At 51.6% G+C, this 16,481-nt stretch overlaps 1 protein-coding gene across 1 annotated transcript; it reads right to left on the bottom strand.

Annotated features, from left to right (window-relative positions):
• Positions 1-224: 224 nt before the first annotated feature.
• LOC135894314 (interferon-induced very large GTPase 1-like) lies at positions 225-15,065 on the bottom strand. The gene is made up of 8 exons (XM_065422376.1): positions 15,025-15,065; positions 14,606-14,660; positions 14,149-14,482; positions 13,494-13,778; positions 12,434-12,577; positions 11,521-11,577; positions 11,342-11,398; positions 225-4,939 (listed from the first exon to the last, which is right to left on the bottom strand). The coding sequence occupies exons 1-8, from the start codon at positions 15,063-15,065 to the stop codon at positions 225-227; spliced, it is 5,688 nt and encodes a 1,895-aa protein (XP_065278448.1).
• Between the last annotated feature and the right edge of the window lie 1,416 nt (positions 15,066-16,481).

Consider the following 16,481-nt stretch of genomic DNA (forward strand, 5'->3'; position numbering starts at 1 on the left):
GCAGACCGTTCCGAGGTTCCTTTGGATTGCAAAATACCCACCCAAAGGGTTAATGGCCCAGGCTCGCCTTTCCACACCATGGGGAGGATTCCCCAGGTGTTTAAGGTAAGGAGCTGTGGGATAGGTTAGGCAGGCTGATGAGATTGGCTGAATGTTCTCCACCATATTTCCACGGATAATACTGAGTGGCGGATGGCTGTGGAAGAAGTGTCTGTACTGCATTATTATATGTTATAGACTGCCTTTATGCTCTGCAGGGCCTGCTCCTTGGTTATTTTGACCCAGTCTTCAGGGAGATGGGCTGGTTTAGTATCATACTGTCTGGCAAACTGGTGATTGAACTCTTTAAAAACAAACTTCCAGTAATCAGAAGCCTCTAGGCTGGGGTCTGGCTGAATGCGCCAATCTGGGTAATGCTGGTGATAATCTCTGAAGGGAACCAGTTCCCCTTTTGTATCTGAATTGCTAAATAAAGCATTAGAGACCACATCAGAGGAGCATAACGAATAGTCAAGTGTTTCTGTGAGGTGATCCCTGCGTTGCCTCAGTCCCCGGGGCCGATGTACTGGTGCAAAGTGCTCCTTGTGAGTTGGGCCTTCTGCTTCACAGGGGACTCCGCAGAACGGACACTGCTTCCCACAGCCAAACACTCTCTTGAACAGCTCATCCTGGGGCTTCACCTGGAGCTTGGAGAGTTTCTCCTCTATGTTCACAGCTTTAAATTCTGATGCCAGGTTCAGTTCCAACTCAGAGAGAGAGTCCCCAATGTCAGCAGAAAACTGGCTGGTATCAGCACTGGCTGTAAATTGGAAGAGCGTCGTTTCCAAACTGTCTTTGGGAAGGACTAGGTCTTTCTGTAACAGCCTGCAAACATTTGCTACAAAGTCAGAGACTGTGCTCGATCCCCCATCGGTTGGCATCTCTAGAGCGCCTCTGACTTTCTTGATGATGGCGGAAAGGATCTCTGCTTCGAGCGCTTCGACACTCTCTCTGTTTCCATAGTGATCTGAAATGTCTCTCCGTATCTCTGCTTGGACAAAACTTTCATAGTTGTTGATGTATTTCATGTAGTTGTTAAAGTCCATCTCGTCCAGCAGCTTCTGCAGCACAGAGAGCTGGAAGGAGGCCCGGCTGCGGTAACCATTGGCCTTCTCTCTTCTGGAAAGGTCATCTACTATCCTGATTCCCAGTCTTTTGTTAACATGTTCTGCCAGGGCAGGTTTGAGACAGCGCTCACAGAAATCCCTGGCTCTCCGCTGGCAGGGATCCTTTTCCAAGTAATGGTTCATAAATGTGGACAAATACTGAGGTTTCAGTTTCTCCAGCCGTTCCGGAGGATCATTTTCTTTGATAAAGTTTTCATGCATCTTCTGGAATGCATGGGCCGCCTCCCCCAAAATATGAAGTTTCAGCTCAACTTCAAAAGAAACTTTAGTGTGAAGGTTTGGCACATTCTCCTGCTGAAGCCTCTCGTTGATCATCCGCAGTAGTTCTCTGCCATAGGTCTCATCATAGTCCACTTTGGAACTCACCTTCTCTTCGATATAACTTTGGCACTTGTCCATTAAAGAACGAGCAAATTCCTCTGCTTTGTGCCGGTATTCCTGTGTGAACGATTCTCTCATGTCCCTGAAACATGTTAAATCCAAATACTCATTGTCAAAACTGAAAGATTTAATCCTGTAACTGCACACATTTCCTGCTTCCTGAAGTTTCCGCCTGACTGTGCTCCCTCGATTCTCTAGGTCCTTTCTCAGCTGAAACTGTAGATCTTGGGAAACTTGGCGTTTCTGTAAACTAATGAGCTTTAACTCAGACACTGCTTCCTTCCACATCGTTTCAAACTCTACTTCCAGTTCCTTCTTGTCCAGTTTAAGTTTTCTCCTCTTGCAATCTTCCAGAAGGCTGACGACTTTCTTTTCTGTCATTCTCATGTACTCGGCCTGTATGTTGTCTATCTTATGCCAGCTTTTTTTAATAAGAATCGCTTTTTCACACTTGCTGACTGAGTAATGTTCCAGTTCCATCTTGAGGCTCTTTGTGCTTCTGATAAAATCTTCCCTGTACTTTTCTATCAGGTGTCGGTTTCTAGCTCCACTTTCAAAGTATCTCTGTAAACACTTCACAATCCTCTCTTCCCCTTGCTGCACTTTTTCCTGCGCCTCCCGTTTAAAGTTCCCGGCATCAGGTAGTTCATTACATGGCTGGTTCTGAATCGCCGTTTCTTGGTCACATACCCAGAGATGCATTTCCTTGCGGAGCTCCCACTCCCACTCCGAATACCTCAGACACAGCTGGTTATAGGCCTCGGCTACCAGGCTGTTTCTGAAGCTGAAGATGAAGTTCTCGTGTTTCACAGCGTTCCACAGATTCTTCACCCACTTGGTAAACTGGGGGATGTCCCTGGGGTTTCTGTTAGGTGTCCGGCTTCTCATAAAGTCAAGCAAGTATTTCTTTAGCTCATAAACACTCTCACTGTACCCCAGGTTCACCGGAGCCATGGGCGGGACTCCCTGCCACAGCCCAGGGATGTACCAGTTGTGTTTTTCCGGATCATACGCCATAATATCAGAAAAAGTCAGATCCCTGCTTAGTTTTTCCATCCTCGCTGCAGCTTTGGTCATTTCATTGAGATGTTCCAGGAAATGATTCCTGTCCCTCATGTTTTGTTCGTGGGCAGACACGTCACTGACGTTCTGATACACAAACTGGCAATTGGGTTTGTGCCCTATTTCTTTCATCCTGAGAAAAGCGTGGACCACGATTTGCAGAATGTCCTTCATTTCGCTGGTGTTCTCCATGGCCATGTTAACGATCGTTATGTCGCTTAACCCAATCACCAGTGTGGCCAGCTCATTGTCATGTTCGTAACTGTCCTCCAGTTTGGCCAGCTGAGGGGCTCTTAAGCCTTCTGCGTCTATCACCAGGATAAAGTCGCAGCCAAGCTCCTGCTGAAACTTCTCTGCAACTTTAATGAGCGTCATGAAGGCTCCTCGCGTACATCGGCCGCTGCTCACTGCCAGCTGCAGGCCGAACATGGAGTTCAGCAGGGTGGATTTGCCGGTGCTCTGCACGCCCAGCACTGACAGAACCAGCAATCTGGACTTTCCCCCCAGCTTGGCATGGAGCTCGGTCAGAACATCTGTCACCCACTGCAGCGGGACGTGGGATGCGTCTCCATCGATGATCTCTAGAGCAAATCCGCTCAGCATCAGGTCAGCGGCTATGCCTGGGAGATGGTTGAACCGCCTTTGGCTTTGTGCTGTTTCGCCGTCCTTACACACTGAGTGTTCTGCCTCATAAAACTGCCCCAACTCCCGCATGAAATGCTCCAACCCTAAGGAACTGGCTGCAATTAATTCATCTAGCTTTGCTAGCTGCTCGGGGCTATGGCCTGGAGTCCTATACATCTCCTTATATTCAGTCCGCAGTTTGGAAAGATTCTCCCTAGCAATGTGATCCAGTCTGAATTTCATCCATTTCAGGAAGTAGTGTGTTTCCACTGGAGTGAGCTGCTCTAGTGATGCCTTAAATGTCCCCATCCCGCCCGTGAGATCACGCCCGTTCTGCTGGGTCCGTAACTCCAGCAATTCCCGCCTCAGCTGAGATTTATAGATCTCTGTGGGGGTTTCCCCTTGCTGCTTCATTTGACAGAGTTCTCTTTCTACTTCAGCCAGGCATTTACATGGGACCCCTTGGAGCGTCAGTGCTCTGCCCTTGTACTCGCCAACGTCCCCTATTTCCCCAGTGATTTCGTCTGCTCTCTTTCTCGCTTCCGCACATTCCTCGCAGTCCTCATCTACCTGGATTCCTCGTTCACGCGCTGTTACAGCCATGTCCTCTATGCTCACGGCTCTCTGGGGCTGCTTCGTCAGGTGTGCTAAGGTGTCCTGCAGCCTTGTTACAAAGTCTGAATCGTTTGCAGTATTATCCTTCACAAGCACATGGGACTGGTTCAGCTTGAGCAGCGGGGCCAGTTCATTGAGGAATCCCTGTGTTTTACTGGTTATAGTACTTCTGGGGTTGAGTATGAGGTAGAATTTTGGTCTCAAGTCCTGCAGTGATGATAGGAGTTCGTATTTTCTCTCACTGATGTGTTCAGCGAATATGAACACAGCTGAGGAGATCTCTGCCAGGAAGCTGAACTGCAGCCGGTGGGACTCAATGTCTCCTCGCAGGTTAATAACCGCAATGGGCTCCTGGAAAGGATCCGAACTCTCCCTCCCCCCGGGGAAATACCAGGAGATCTCTACCAACCCCTCTGCGATTTCCCGAGGGACGTTCCCAGACTCCATATCCCGGTGTATGAAGAAATCGTGCTGCTGCTGGGGGGGGCTCAGGACCTTGTTAAGGATTTTGGACTTGGACAAGCTGCATCTCCCCAGCCGCACGAAGGAAAAGGTTGGCACTGACGTGAGCACCAGGTTCTCCTCCCTGAACCCCCGGCTCTCTCGCAAGGAGAGCGGCCTCCAGTTCCTCACGATGTCCCGCATGGCCCACAGCAGGAGTCTGCACGTGGGGGTGTCCAGGGCAGGCAGCAGCAGGGGGAGGGCAAATTGGCACATGGACATCTTCAGCAGGATCTCCTGCTGCAGGAACGTGTCTGAGCACCACAGAACAGCGCAGAGCACATCCAGGGGGTTCACACACACGCTGGGGGCTGGACTTCTAGGCGGAATAACGGCCAAGGGTTCCTCCCCATCCTTGCTGATCCCTTTGTCACCTGGTGCAGCGGGTACCAGCCTTGTGCGTCTGGCCATCCCATTCACAGCCATGACCTTCCTGAGGAAATGCCACGGGATCTCCTCTAACGTCCGAGCGTTACTCTCTTCTAACGTCTCCGTGTTAATTTCCAGGATGTCGTCCAGTATGAGCTTTCTGCTTTGGTGTCTCTCCAGTCCCAGGTGCACTAGGAAGTCCTGGAGCGATTTCCCTTTTCCTGCAAAAAGCAATACACATGTTAGTGGTGATGTTTGCGTTCTCTGTGTGCCCCTCTCTCCACCCGGGTACTTCTCTCGGTTCACTCAGCTCTGTTCTGGCTTCTGCCAAAGCTATTGATGATCCTGCTCCCAGTGTGACAATGTAACTTGCATGCTTCCTCCTCCTCTCATTTCTAGCGCCCACTGAATCAAAGGAATCTGCTAATGTCCTCTATGGAAATCCATTTCTGCCCAATACAGCAACTTCATGCCTGAGAATGATCCCCCTCCTGTCCCCAGTTCTCGTTTAATCCAAAACTCTCATGTCCTCCCCTTGGCCTTGTTCCATTTTTGCCTCTCTGTAAAATAATTTTCCAACCTCCAGCTGATCTTTCCACACACCACGTCCCAGACACTGAGGCAATAGGAGCCCCTAACTGACTATTGTAGCATTCATTATTTTATACAACTCGATCCAAACATAACAGTGTCATGTACCCAGTACGGCGCTGTGACGGAGCAGGGGAGTTACATTGGGGATGGGGGACAGCCCTTGCAGGAAGATACCTGAGCTGCAATCTGAGCCAGGAGAGGGGTTGGGAGAAGTGACATCTTCTGCCCGGGAGACTGGACAAAGGAGAGGAGAAGCTGGGGGGAGGGGAAGAGAGCGGCTGGAGGAGTTTTTCGTTTCAGTTTGGTGTTGGGTGTTGGAACGCAGGAAACCCCAAGTCTAAGCTCCCTGCCCCCCCCCCCCCGAAGGACTTGACTGAGGGGTCCTGGTTGTACCTACAAGCTCTGTTGTAGACTGCGTTCCTATTGTCCAATAAACATTCCGTTTTACTGGCTGGCTGAGAGTCATGGTGAATCGCAGGAAGCCGGAGGTGCAGGGCCTTGTGTCTCCCCACACTCCGTGACAACTGGTGTCAGCGGTGGGATCTACTGCACCCCGTGGACGGCGCTTCCTGCAGTAAGTGACTGGGGAGCAGTAAAACGAAGGGGGATCGACGGAGACCAGGTGGGCGGAAGACTCGGAGAGAGACGGTTTCGGGGGGTGATTGAGCCCTGGGAGTGTGTGACCAGAGAGAAGGACTTTTGCAGTAACAGGCTCCCCCGGGGGATCGCAGCAAGCGGGCCCGGGGCGGAGGAGTCTGCAGCTCGACCCTGGCAGAGAGGTGGTGACCTGAAGAAGGGCTGGCACACTAGGGGTCCCCCTGGAACGGTGGAAAGCGGAGAGCGCAGGCCGGCGAGTGGCCAGCAGGAGGATGTATGCTAAACGCCTCAAGAGTGACCTGGTGGAGCTGTGCAGGCAGCGGGGGCTGCGCATTGGGAGGTCCACCAAAGAACAGCTCATTGCCCAGCTGGAGGAGAGGGATCGCTTGGATGAACCGAGCCCTGTCCCTGAGAGAAGCCGCCCGGCGGATGCAGCGTGGGCCCCGGGGCCTGACATGGCTGGGAGGGGTCAGACCGCTGCCGAGGACATCCCGAGACCCGGCCTACCTATACCTAGGGGAGGGGTTGGGGGAAGCCCAGCGAATACCGAGGGCACCCTGACCCCGGCAGCCAGCAGGGGATCGTCCCGGCGGAGCTCCCCGTCCCGGGAGCAGAGGCGGCTGGAATATGAATGGAAAATGAGACGAGCTTGAGTTAAGGAAGCAAGAACTGAAGCAGGAGCGGGAAGAACGGGAAAAGCAGCGTCAGCATGAGCTGGAGGAGAAGGAGAAATAGCGTCAGCATGAGGAGAAACAGCGTTGGTATGAGCTGGAACTGGCCAGGCTGAGGAGCAGTGAGGCCCCGGCTGCGGTGAGCGAGGGGAGACCCAAGACTGCAAAGAGCTTTGATAAGTGCTTCCTGGCCCAGCGTAAGGAGGGGGAGGACATGGATACCTTCCTGACGGCCTTTGAGAATACCTGCGAGCTGCTCCAGGTTGACCCTGCAGACAGTCTCCAGTTTCTCATCCCCTCACTGGACCCCACAGCCAGGGAGGTGTACAGCCAACTGAAGGGGGTGGAGACAGGGGACTACGAACTGTTCAAAAAGGCCCTGCTCCGCGAGTTTGGGCTGACCCCTGAGATGTACCAGAAAAGGTTCCGGAGTCAGCGTAAAACCCGTGAGGTCACATACCTACAACTGGCCAACCGGGCGCAGGGGTATGCCCGCAAGTGGGCAGCTGGGACCCAAGCTAAAGAGGACCTGCTTGACCTAATCGTACTGGAGCAACTGTATGAGCAGCGCCCATCCGACTTGAGGCGATGGTTGATGGACCAAAAGCCAGAGAACCCACAGCACGCAGGCCAGCTGGCCGACGAGTTTGTGAACAGTTGGGCAGGGGATAACCGGGAGGAGTCCCAAAGGAACAGGCCTATCACAACGCAGAGAGAGAGTCACCATGGGACCTCCCAGTGGGGAAATATGGAGAACGCCCACCAAAGGGGAACACCTGGCGTCAGGTCCATCCGACCCGCTCGAGGGGACCCACGGGACATGGGCTGCTATCACTGTGGCCAAAGAGGCCACATACAGGCCCAGTGCCTCAGGCTCAGGGACAGACTGAGCAGACCCAACCCACAGAGGGTTGACTGGGTAAAGACCCAGCCGGACGAGGGGCAGCATTCCCAGGCAAGGGGGGCTGGACCAAGGAGTGCCAGGAGGCTCTCCGGGCGCTGAAGGAGGCTCTGGTCAGTGGCCCAGTTCTGGCAAACCCAGACTTTGACAAGCCCTTTATGGTGTTCACCGACGCCTCAGACACGGGACTGGGGGTGGTGTTAATGCAGGAGGATGAAAAGGGGGAGAGACACCCGATCGTGTACCTGAGCAAGAAGTTGCTACCCCGGGAGCAGAACTACGCGGCCATCGAGAAGGAATGCCTGGCCATGGTGTGGGCCCTCAAGAAACTAGAGCCATATCTCTTTGGGTGACACTTCACCGTGCACACCGACCACTCTCCCCTGACCTGGCTGCACCAGATGAAAGGAGCCAACGCCAAGCTCCTGAGGTGGAGCCTGCTCCTGCAGGATTAGGACATGGACGTGGTCCATGTGAAGGGAAGTGACAACCTGATAGCGGATGCGTTGTCCCGGAGCGGGGGCCCTGAACTTCCCCAGGTCACTGGTCAGAGTGACCCCGCTCAGTTCAGTCTCAAAGGGGGGAGAGATGTGATGGCAAGCAGGCAGGGAACCAGGTTCTGCGAATGAAAATTCATCAAACCCAGACTGTTTTCATGAAACAATTCCGGTATGATGAACTGGCATTTTCATTTTCAGATGAAACCTGTTTCACTGGAAAATTTTCAACCAGTTCTATATGCAAGTTTCCCCTCTGCCCTTAATTTAGGATCTGCAACACACCCTTCTATTACAGCCACAGCTCCTTTGAGCAGAAACTCCCAGCCATGAAGCAAACTGCAGTGATTTGGTCCACACTGAGATACCATCCTATTTTCACTTGTGACCAGGCATAGACAAGAAGCCAATCCATGAATCTGAACTTCCCCAAACTTTAGGGGTATTCAGACCCAGATATAAACTTCAGAGCTCATAATGAGCCACACCAAAACCGTACATCAAAACACTTCCAAACTTTGGGGAAGCTCAGATCTGTATCTGAAATGTGTGAGTTGGGCCTCTCTTTAAAGATGCATCTTCACTAGGAAAAAGGGTGTGTTCTTAACTGGAGACCGCTAACTCAAGACAATGAACATGAGGTAAAATCCTAGTGAAGACAAGGCAGGACCACAGACTGTTTTTCCACAGGCCCCCTGCTTCATTCCATGTGCAGAGAGTGCATCCTCCAACTTGCTCCATCACCCCAGAACTGAAGAGACCCCCTGCTCCGTGTTATCCCCCAAAATCTTTGTGTGCTGTTAGTTTGATAGTTGTTAATAGTTATACATTAGGATACACCTAGGAATCCCCACCCCCTTTTTTTTTCTATCATCTAATTCTGAGCCTTCCGGGTTTGCCCTGGCACCAGAGCCAGGCTGGGCCAGGAACCCCACACAGCTGTGCATTGTGACCAGCCACCCACCCAGAACTGGACGTGCAGAGCCACTGTGTCCTCTGCCCAGGGGAGACTCGTTCCCAGCTCGCTGGGCAGTGTGCAAAGCTTTCACACCCCGGACTCATCAGGCCTGTTAGCGCTGGCTCCAGGCTCACCTCACTGGTTCTGCCTCAGCCTGAACAGCCCTCATCAACATTCGCTCAGCTGTCAACTCCCATCCGGGCTTCAGCACCAGGCAGCCTCCTGCCGGGGCTAGAGAGCAGGGTCACCACAGACCCCCTCTAGTGCCGGGGCAAATAGCTGGGGCCATCAGCACTCACTCGGAGGGGGTGGGGGGAGGGCCTGTGTCTCCTACCTCCTGCTGCTGCATTTCCAGCACCACCTGCCAATATCACCACCCCCAGCTGCTGCTGCTTCTCTGTCCCCAACCCCCCAGCTGGCGCCGAGTCTTGCTGCCACACCATCAGCACCAAGCGAGGACCCCTGACGCTCATTGACCCTGTCTTTGGACCTTGGCACCAGTGCCTGGGTGGTGGTGCTGGGGGTTGTGTTAACCAAACCGTGCTGTTATGGGTTGAGGGTAACACTGCCTTACGTTTGGGACGAAGGAAAGGATGTGCCGCAAGAGGCACTCACACACCCTCCTACACACACGTCTTCCACAAGGGTTGTGTAGTTCAGCACCAGGGAGTGTCTGCTCCCAAGTGTGTGACTGGACAGAGAAACAAGCTCCCTTTATCTCAACGGATCAGATATGAACAGCTGACACTTAACTCTTTATTCCTCTCATTTGAAACCACTGGCGGGTGCGTGTGTGTAGTCAGCCCCAGCCTGAACTCAGTATTTATGTAGAGGTTTAAAATAACACATTAATGAGCAGCGAGGTGGCAAAATTCCTGGATGACCCAAAATTATGTAGGTTCAAGCCCAGAGAAAACAATGGGCAGCAGGATGGTGGATACAATGCAGTGTAACTAATTTTAAATTAAAAAGAGTTTTATTGAGGAGTGAAAACAAAATCACCTTTCTGACCAGTGCTTAACAAAAGCACGGCTGGTTGAATTTGAACGGGTACACAGTGGTGTTCATCTGCTGCCGATACAGATGCAAAACAGCCCCACTTCTAAACCCCCGTTTTCATCATCTCATAACTTTCTGAACCCTTCATTCATCTGTGGGGCTGAAATTATCCTTGGTCTCTGTCCTGAAGGTGAATTTTATAGAAAGTTTGAGCAAACTTTCTTCAGCCATTTCTGAACTACAGAGGAGCGAGGAAAACATTTGCTTTTCCCGATTGTTAAAACTGTGTGTTTTACCACTTAACAAACCCAAACCAAAACATGGTGTGAGCAAGACACGAGAAGTCATTCTTCCGCTCTACTCTGCTCTGGTTAGGCCTCAGCTGGAGTATTGTGTCCAGTTTTGGGCACCGCATTTCAAGAAAGATGTGAAGAAATTGGAAAGGGTCCAGAGAAGAGCAACAAGAATGATTAAAGGTCTTGAGAACATGACCTATGAAGGAAGGCTGAAAGAATTGGGTTTGTTTAGTTTGGAAAAGAGAAGACTGAGAGGGGACATGATAGCAGTTTTCAGGTATCTAAAAGGGTGTCATAAGGAGGAGGGAGAAAACTTGTTCACCTTAGCCTCTGAGGATAGAACAAGAAGCAATGGGCTTAACCTGCAGCAAGGGAAGTTTAGGTTGGACATTAGGAAAAAGTTCCTAACTGTCAGGGTGGTTAAACACTGGAATAAATTGCCTAGGGAGGTTGTGGAATCTCCATCTCTGGAGATATTTACGAGTAGGTTAGATAAATGTCTATCAGGGATGGTCTAGACAGTATTTGGTCCTGCCATGCGGGCAGGGGACTGGACTCGATGACCTCTCGAGGTCCCTTCCAGTCCTAGAATCTATGAAATCTATGAATCTATGGTGACAGGAAAACATCTGGAGTTTGAAATCTAAACTTAGCCTAGACAAGCCTAGCCTAAACTACTTGGTATGGTGGAGAAAGAAAGAAAGAAATACGGATCTAAGCTGTTGAAAAACCACTTCTGAGCCTCCTCAGTGGGCATGTGCTAGCCGAGTTTTAAAGCCACGCTCCCATTATGTCAGGAGTGCTCATTTTCTCTGCCCAGGCCTGCTGCGCGGCTAGTGTGTGTGGGGGAACCTGCAAACGTTGCCTTGGGACCCATTTCAGAGGAAGGTACTGTGGACCCGACTGATGCTCTATCTTCCCCTGTCTTGTTGTTGAGAAAGACTGTCTGGTCTCCCTTCCTTAGTTCATTGCACACGTGGGTACTGAACGTTTCCGCTCACAGGATACGATCAGATAAAGGTTCAAACAGGGACAGCAGACAGCTCACTGGGTAGCTTGAGGCTAGTCCCAGTCCCAGACCTGTGTAGAATCCAGCGGTGGGTCGCTTACCTTCAGCCTCATTCTGCAGGGAAACCTCGTCCTCTTCATTGTAGTGTTCACGTGGAGCTGAAACCAAGAACACAGCCCTGAGCCAGAGTGTGGTGACCCGTCGCCGCACCGCGTGTTACCTGCTCTGTTGCATCCTTCGCATAAAGAACGAATCTCAGAATTCAGTGTCAAATACTTACCTCCATGCTCACGCTCCAGCAGGACATCCGTCTCTGCACCGTGCTGGTCACGTGGAGCTGAAACCAAGAACACAAATCTGAGCCAGAGTGTGGTGACCCGTTGCTGCACAGTGTGTAACATGTGCTATTGCAGCCTTCATGTGACGGAGTCGTCACAGAATTCAGCTCTGGGGTATTTACCGTAGTAGCCTGTCTGTAGGTGAACCTCATCTTCTGCACTGTAGCATGCAGGAGTATCTGAAATTAAGAGCATAACCCTGAGCCAGAACATGGTAACCCATTATTGCATGGTACAGTCAGACTGTGTTACACCCTTCCTGCAAAGAATGCTTCACAGCTCATCACTTGTGTTTGCCTGTTCTAATGGCAGACTCTGCAGGTTACAATATTTCCTACAGGTAGCATCTGACTGCAGACCGTGAAGTGACTGTTTCGGGGAAATTACCTGACTGACTATCCTAGAAGTATGAGGTATCAAAACCTGCCTGCAACTCCTCTGATGGACTCATTGAGGGATTGGTCCCCAGTGCGTTCACCTGGCTGCAGTGGGAAGCCTCTGCGTATCTTCTGGAAGAGAGCAGGTGGCTTCCCTGCTCGCTAGTTCCCAGTGTTCCCTTTCCAGACTGATGGATGGGTCATGTACCAGAAGAAGACTTTGTCCTTATTGGTAAATTTGTCTAATAGCAGATCCATTAGTCTGAATCCTCTCGCCCTCCCCTCTTTGTAGACACATTATTAATTCCAACCCTCACAAATATCTTCTGGGCGGGTGATGTTTATGTGGAGGGGAACATTTGGGTGCCCCAGCTGCTCATCACTGAGCTGCCTATTCCATAGTTTGTTATCCAGACAAATGAATCCCCTGGGAAGAAGAAGGAAAACGTAGCATGGACTAGTTCTCCACTGCTGTTACCTTTCTGAGAGCTCCGTCTTCTTCTCCGGTACATATAGACTCCAACACCTGCCACAACCGTTACTACCACGCCTACGATGGCAAAAATCCAAGCGTTGCTGCGGCCAGAGCTCTCCGCCTCAGTCTCGTTCTCCCTCACCAAGGCTGCGTTTAGAGAGGTTAAAGGTAAGCTGTGGAGGGCTCAGGATACAGACTGTGATCAAATACTGGGCTAATGGGATCATTTCACAACGGTACTGAAAAGACTTTGAGGACTGGATCTCCTGCCAGTGCATAGCCATTCAGGCCTGGCCTACACGTCAAATTTAGTCAACGCAGCTTCGGCACTCAGGGGTGTGAAAATGCACAGCTCTAAGCCCTGCCGTTACGCCGAGCTAGGCCCCGGTGTAGATGCTGGCTGGGCTGACAGATGAATGCATCCCTCAACCTGGCTACCGTCGCTCGGGGAGGTGGCGCTCCTCCAGTGACAGAAAAACTCCTTCCATCGGCACAGGCTGCATCTGCACGACAGAGTTATTCTGACAGAGCTCCAGCACCCTGGCGATGTCACTAGTCCCCGTAGCATAGACATGGCCTCAGATAGCGACAGGTGGGGAGTCTCCCGGGGAAGAGAGGACTCTGTCACTCACCAGAATGAGCATGGAGTCCCTGGCCCGCATGGGAGAGGGAATTGCCCCGTACGGTGTCAAAGTGTAAAAACGCCTCTTTTCCCAGCAAGCCAGCCTTGATTCCTGGCAGCATCAGCTCAGCCATCAAAGAGAAAAACGGAGTCCCAGGAGCTCACTGCATCCTGGTTTTTCCTTCCGGACACAGCCTGCAAACCGCAACGTGCTGTTTGCTGTGGGCCGAGGTTAAAGTTCCTGCCACAATCTCCCCTGGCTATTTTCAGACAAGCCACAGTTTGATCCTGTGCCCAAATGAAACCCTTCCCTGCTTGCTGTGTGCTGCAGAACAGCTACTACCTTCCACCCCAGAGGTGGCTGCATGTCTGCGGTGCCCTGTCTACCCTGTGTATCAGGGAGGGTGCACCCCAGCACTGGCCGAGGCTTGTCACTGTTACCTGTAACTCTCTCACAGACGCTCAGGTTCTGATTAAAGGGGGCGTGGATCAGAGAGCAGCAGAAGGTGCTGTCCTCAGGGCCGGTCAGCACCAGGCGGCTCTGCACCTCGAACACTCCCTCACTGCTCCGACGAAGTTCTGCCGGCTCCGACTGGTTCAGCTGGTTTCTGTTCCCATCGTGCCATGTTATTTCAGCCTTGGGATAGCCCCCCCTGGACTTGCACTGCAGGGTCATCTCACCCTCCTCCCAGGAAAGGACCGTGACCCGGGGGGGTTCGTATGGCGCTGAAAAGCAAGATCTCTGGTTAGCCTTTGTGGGCACGGACCATTGAGCAGCCAACAACTTGATAGAGCCCAATTCACTGCAGGGCGCAGCGGCAGTATCCTCCTTAAACCTCCGAGCCTGGCCAGTTGCTTGCATTGCATCCAGACAGCACAACGGACCAGCGCACCCCACCAGCCCCTGAGGAGCACTCAATGGTGCCGCCTTGTTATTAGAATCAGGTTGAGTCTCGCTGCCTTGGAGCACAGGTGACGGTAGCTCTTTCTGCAGAGGTCACGCTCCTCTCACAAATGGAGCCCGGAGCACCCTGCAGACCTAGCTAACCCACCTCTAGTTTTGCTGCACTCGCTGGGCAGAGCATGGTCCGTTTACCTGACGCATGGAGGATGACGCTCCCAATGACCACGTCCTGGCTGTTCACTATGGTGCACCTGTCTGACGGCCGCACCTGGGTGAGGTTCAGGGAGGCCACCCCTTCACTGAGCTCTTGGAGAAAGAGCTTCGTCCGACCCTTGAACTCCACCTCCTGGTCCTCCAGCCTGTCGGCCCCATCGTAGTAGCTGTGCACCACGGACCCCTCCTCGTCTCGGAAGACGTGCCAGTGGATGCGGAGTCTGTTCAGCACAAAGTCTGAGGACAGCTTGAATCTGCAGCTGAGGGTGACGTCCTCCCCCGCTCTGGAGTGGATGTTTGATTTGTCACTCGGCTCTGGGAGAAGGAGAACGTGGTGTTATAGACTCCACACACGGCCGTGGGTTTGGTTTTATGTCCCCGCCGGTATCGCTCTGTCACATACCACAGCCCCCTGGGCTCCTGGTTTGTAACTCACCCGATCCTGCAGTGACACATCCCAGGAGCACAGGAAACCAGACCACTCGTAGCATCTCTGGAGGAGGGCACAGGGTGCCCGGGAGCCCTTGCTGTATTCCTAAAAGAGAGCGAGTCGACTTATAGACACGTTAACCCTTACAGCACTGGACAAGAACTGGTCTGCTGCCCTCAGCCAATTACACAGGGCAACTGAAGAGAAGGAAATTCATAGAACCGTAGCAACGTAGGCCCAGAAGGGACCTCGATCAGTCGTATGGTCCCGCCCCCTGCACTGAGGCAGGACTAAGTGTTATCTATAATACTTCATGCGCAGGTCCTTCCATTCCCCTTCTCCCCCAGACAAGCACCTTGCCCCCAATTGCTCCACCCCAGACAGATGTTGCCTCCCCAGTCAATTCCCCTTTGCTTCCCGCCCACCTCCCCTCTTCAGCCTCCGGCTCATCTCCCAGCACCACCATCCTCGCCTGCTGGTGCACTTCTGTCCCACTGCCTCTGGGCCGCCTTGGGCTGTCTTGTCTCTGGATGCAGCGCTGATTTCCACACACTCGCAGCCCCAATGACCTTAAAGAAACCCGTTTTGTTCTTCTTTTAGTTATGGGGAAATTAGCCCATTTTAGGTGCCAGGGCCAAAGTCTAAAGCAGATGGGAATATCTCCCTATCAGAGAAAGAGTGACCACACTTGCTAGTTTGGGCTGCATTATCTGTGTCTCCAGAGGTCTCAACGCCATACAGCATTAGACAGTAAGCTACATCCACAGTTTTTAATATAAAAGATTTTCTTCCCATTCACATTAGTTTTTATGGAGCACGGATACGGTATATCATTACAATCCAACTTCTATTTTACTGTTATTAAATCATTTTAAAACAGCACAAAGATGCAGCTATCTGGTAAGTACAGAGCAAAGTGCTAAGGATAATTACTCTCCCTGTTTAGATAAGACTTTTTATGTCCTGCAGTTACGGTGTACGTTCACCCACTGGTGCAGAGGAGACGTCATTACTTACGAGAACAGCTAGTCAGCAGCTGTGGCAAATATTGCCTAGAAAACTCACCAGCCTTCAAACCACGATAAGGATCAATGACTAAATACTGAGGGGAAATGTCTAGCGGGAGCTGCAGGGTTCAGGATCTCTTCTTAGTTAACATCTTCATGCCTGACCTGGAAGAAGGGGACAAACAACCCTTAAAATACAATTCACAGTTGATCATTTGTTACTGTTCAGGTTGCTCAGCTCAGCCTTTCCAGATGACTGTCCCCCTTTCAGGAGGCTGTTTGGTCACATACCCCAAGTTTCACCTCACTTAACGACTTGCTTACAAAATCGGACATAAAAATACACAAGTGTCACAGACATCGTTACCGAACAGTTGCTGACTTTCTCATTTTTACCATATCATTCTAAAATAAATCAAATGGCATAGAAATATTGTATAGTACACAGAGCAGTATAAACAAGTCATTGTCTGTATGAAATTTTAATTTGTACTGACTTCGCTAGTGCTTTTTATGTCCCCTGTAGTAAAACTAGGTAAATCTCTAGCTGAGTTGCTGTACCCCCTGGAAGACCTCTGCCTACTCCCCAGGGCACACATCCCCCTGGCTGAGAACCACTGGGTCAACTCCCCTTTTCTATAATACTGTTTGATGAGGGATATTGCAGCCTGCTCAGTTCCACAGACCTTGTATCCCGCTGTGGGGAGCCCCCTGCTCCCCATTAGGGTCACATGCTTAACTCTCAGGTCCAGACACTTTCAGGCCTGGAGCAGGAAGGAATGGGGAGGAAATATGGCTACACCAGGGCAAGACAGAGGAGCCATGCCCTGTATTGTGGCAATGCACATACACCAGGTGACAGACGTAAGGCAGAG

The sequence above is a fragment of the Emys orbicularis genome, chromosome 24 (genome assembly GCF_028017835.1).
Source record: "Emys orbicularis isolate rEmyOrb1 chromosome 24, rEmyOrb1.hap1, whole genome shotgun sequence".
Classification (NCBI taxonomy): Eukaryota; Metazoa; Chordata; order Testudines; family Emydidae; genus Emys; species Emys orbicularis.

Coding starts and splice junctions, on each gene's coding strand:
- LOC135894314 (XM_065422376.1), bottom strand. CDS start 15,065: ATGGTGGTGCTGGGAGATGAGCCGGAGGCTGAAGAGGGGAG. Junction 14,483..14,605: donor ATGTGTCACTGCAGGATCGG/GTGAGTTACAAA, acceptor CTTCTCCCAGAG/CCGAGTGACAAATCAAACAT. Junction 13,779..14,148: donor CGTCATCCTCCATGCGTCAG/GTAAACGGACCA, acceptor CTTGCTTTTCAG/CGCCATACGAACCCCCCCGG.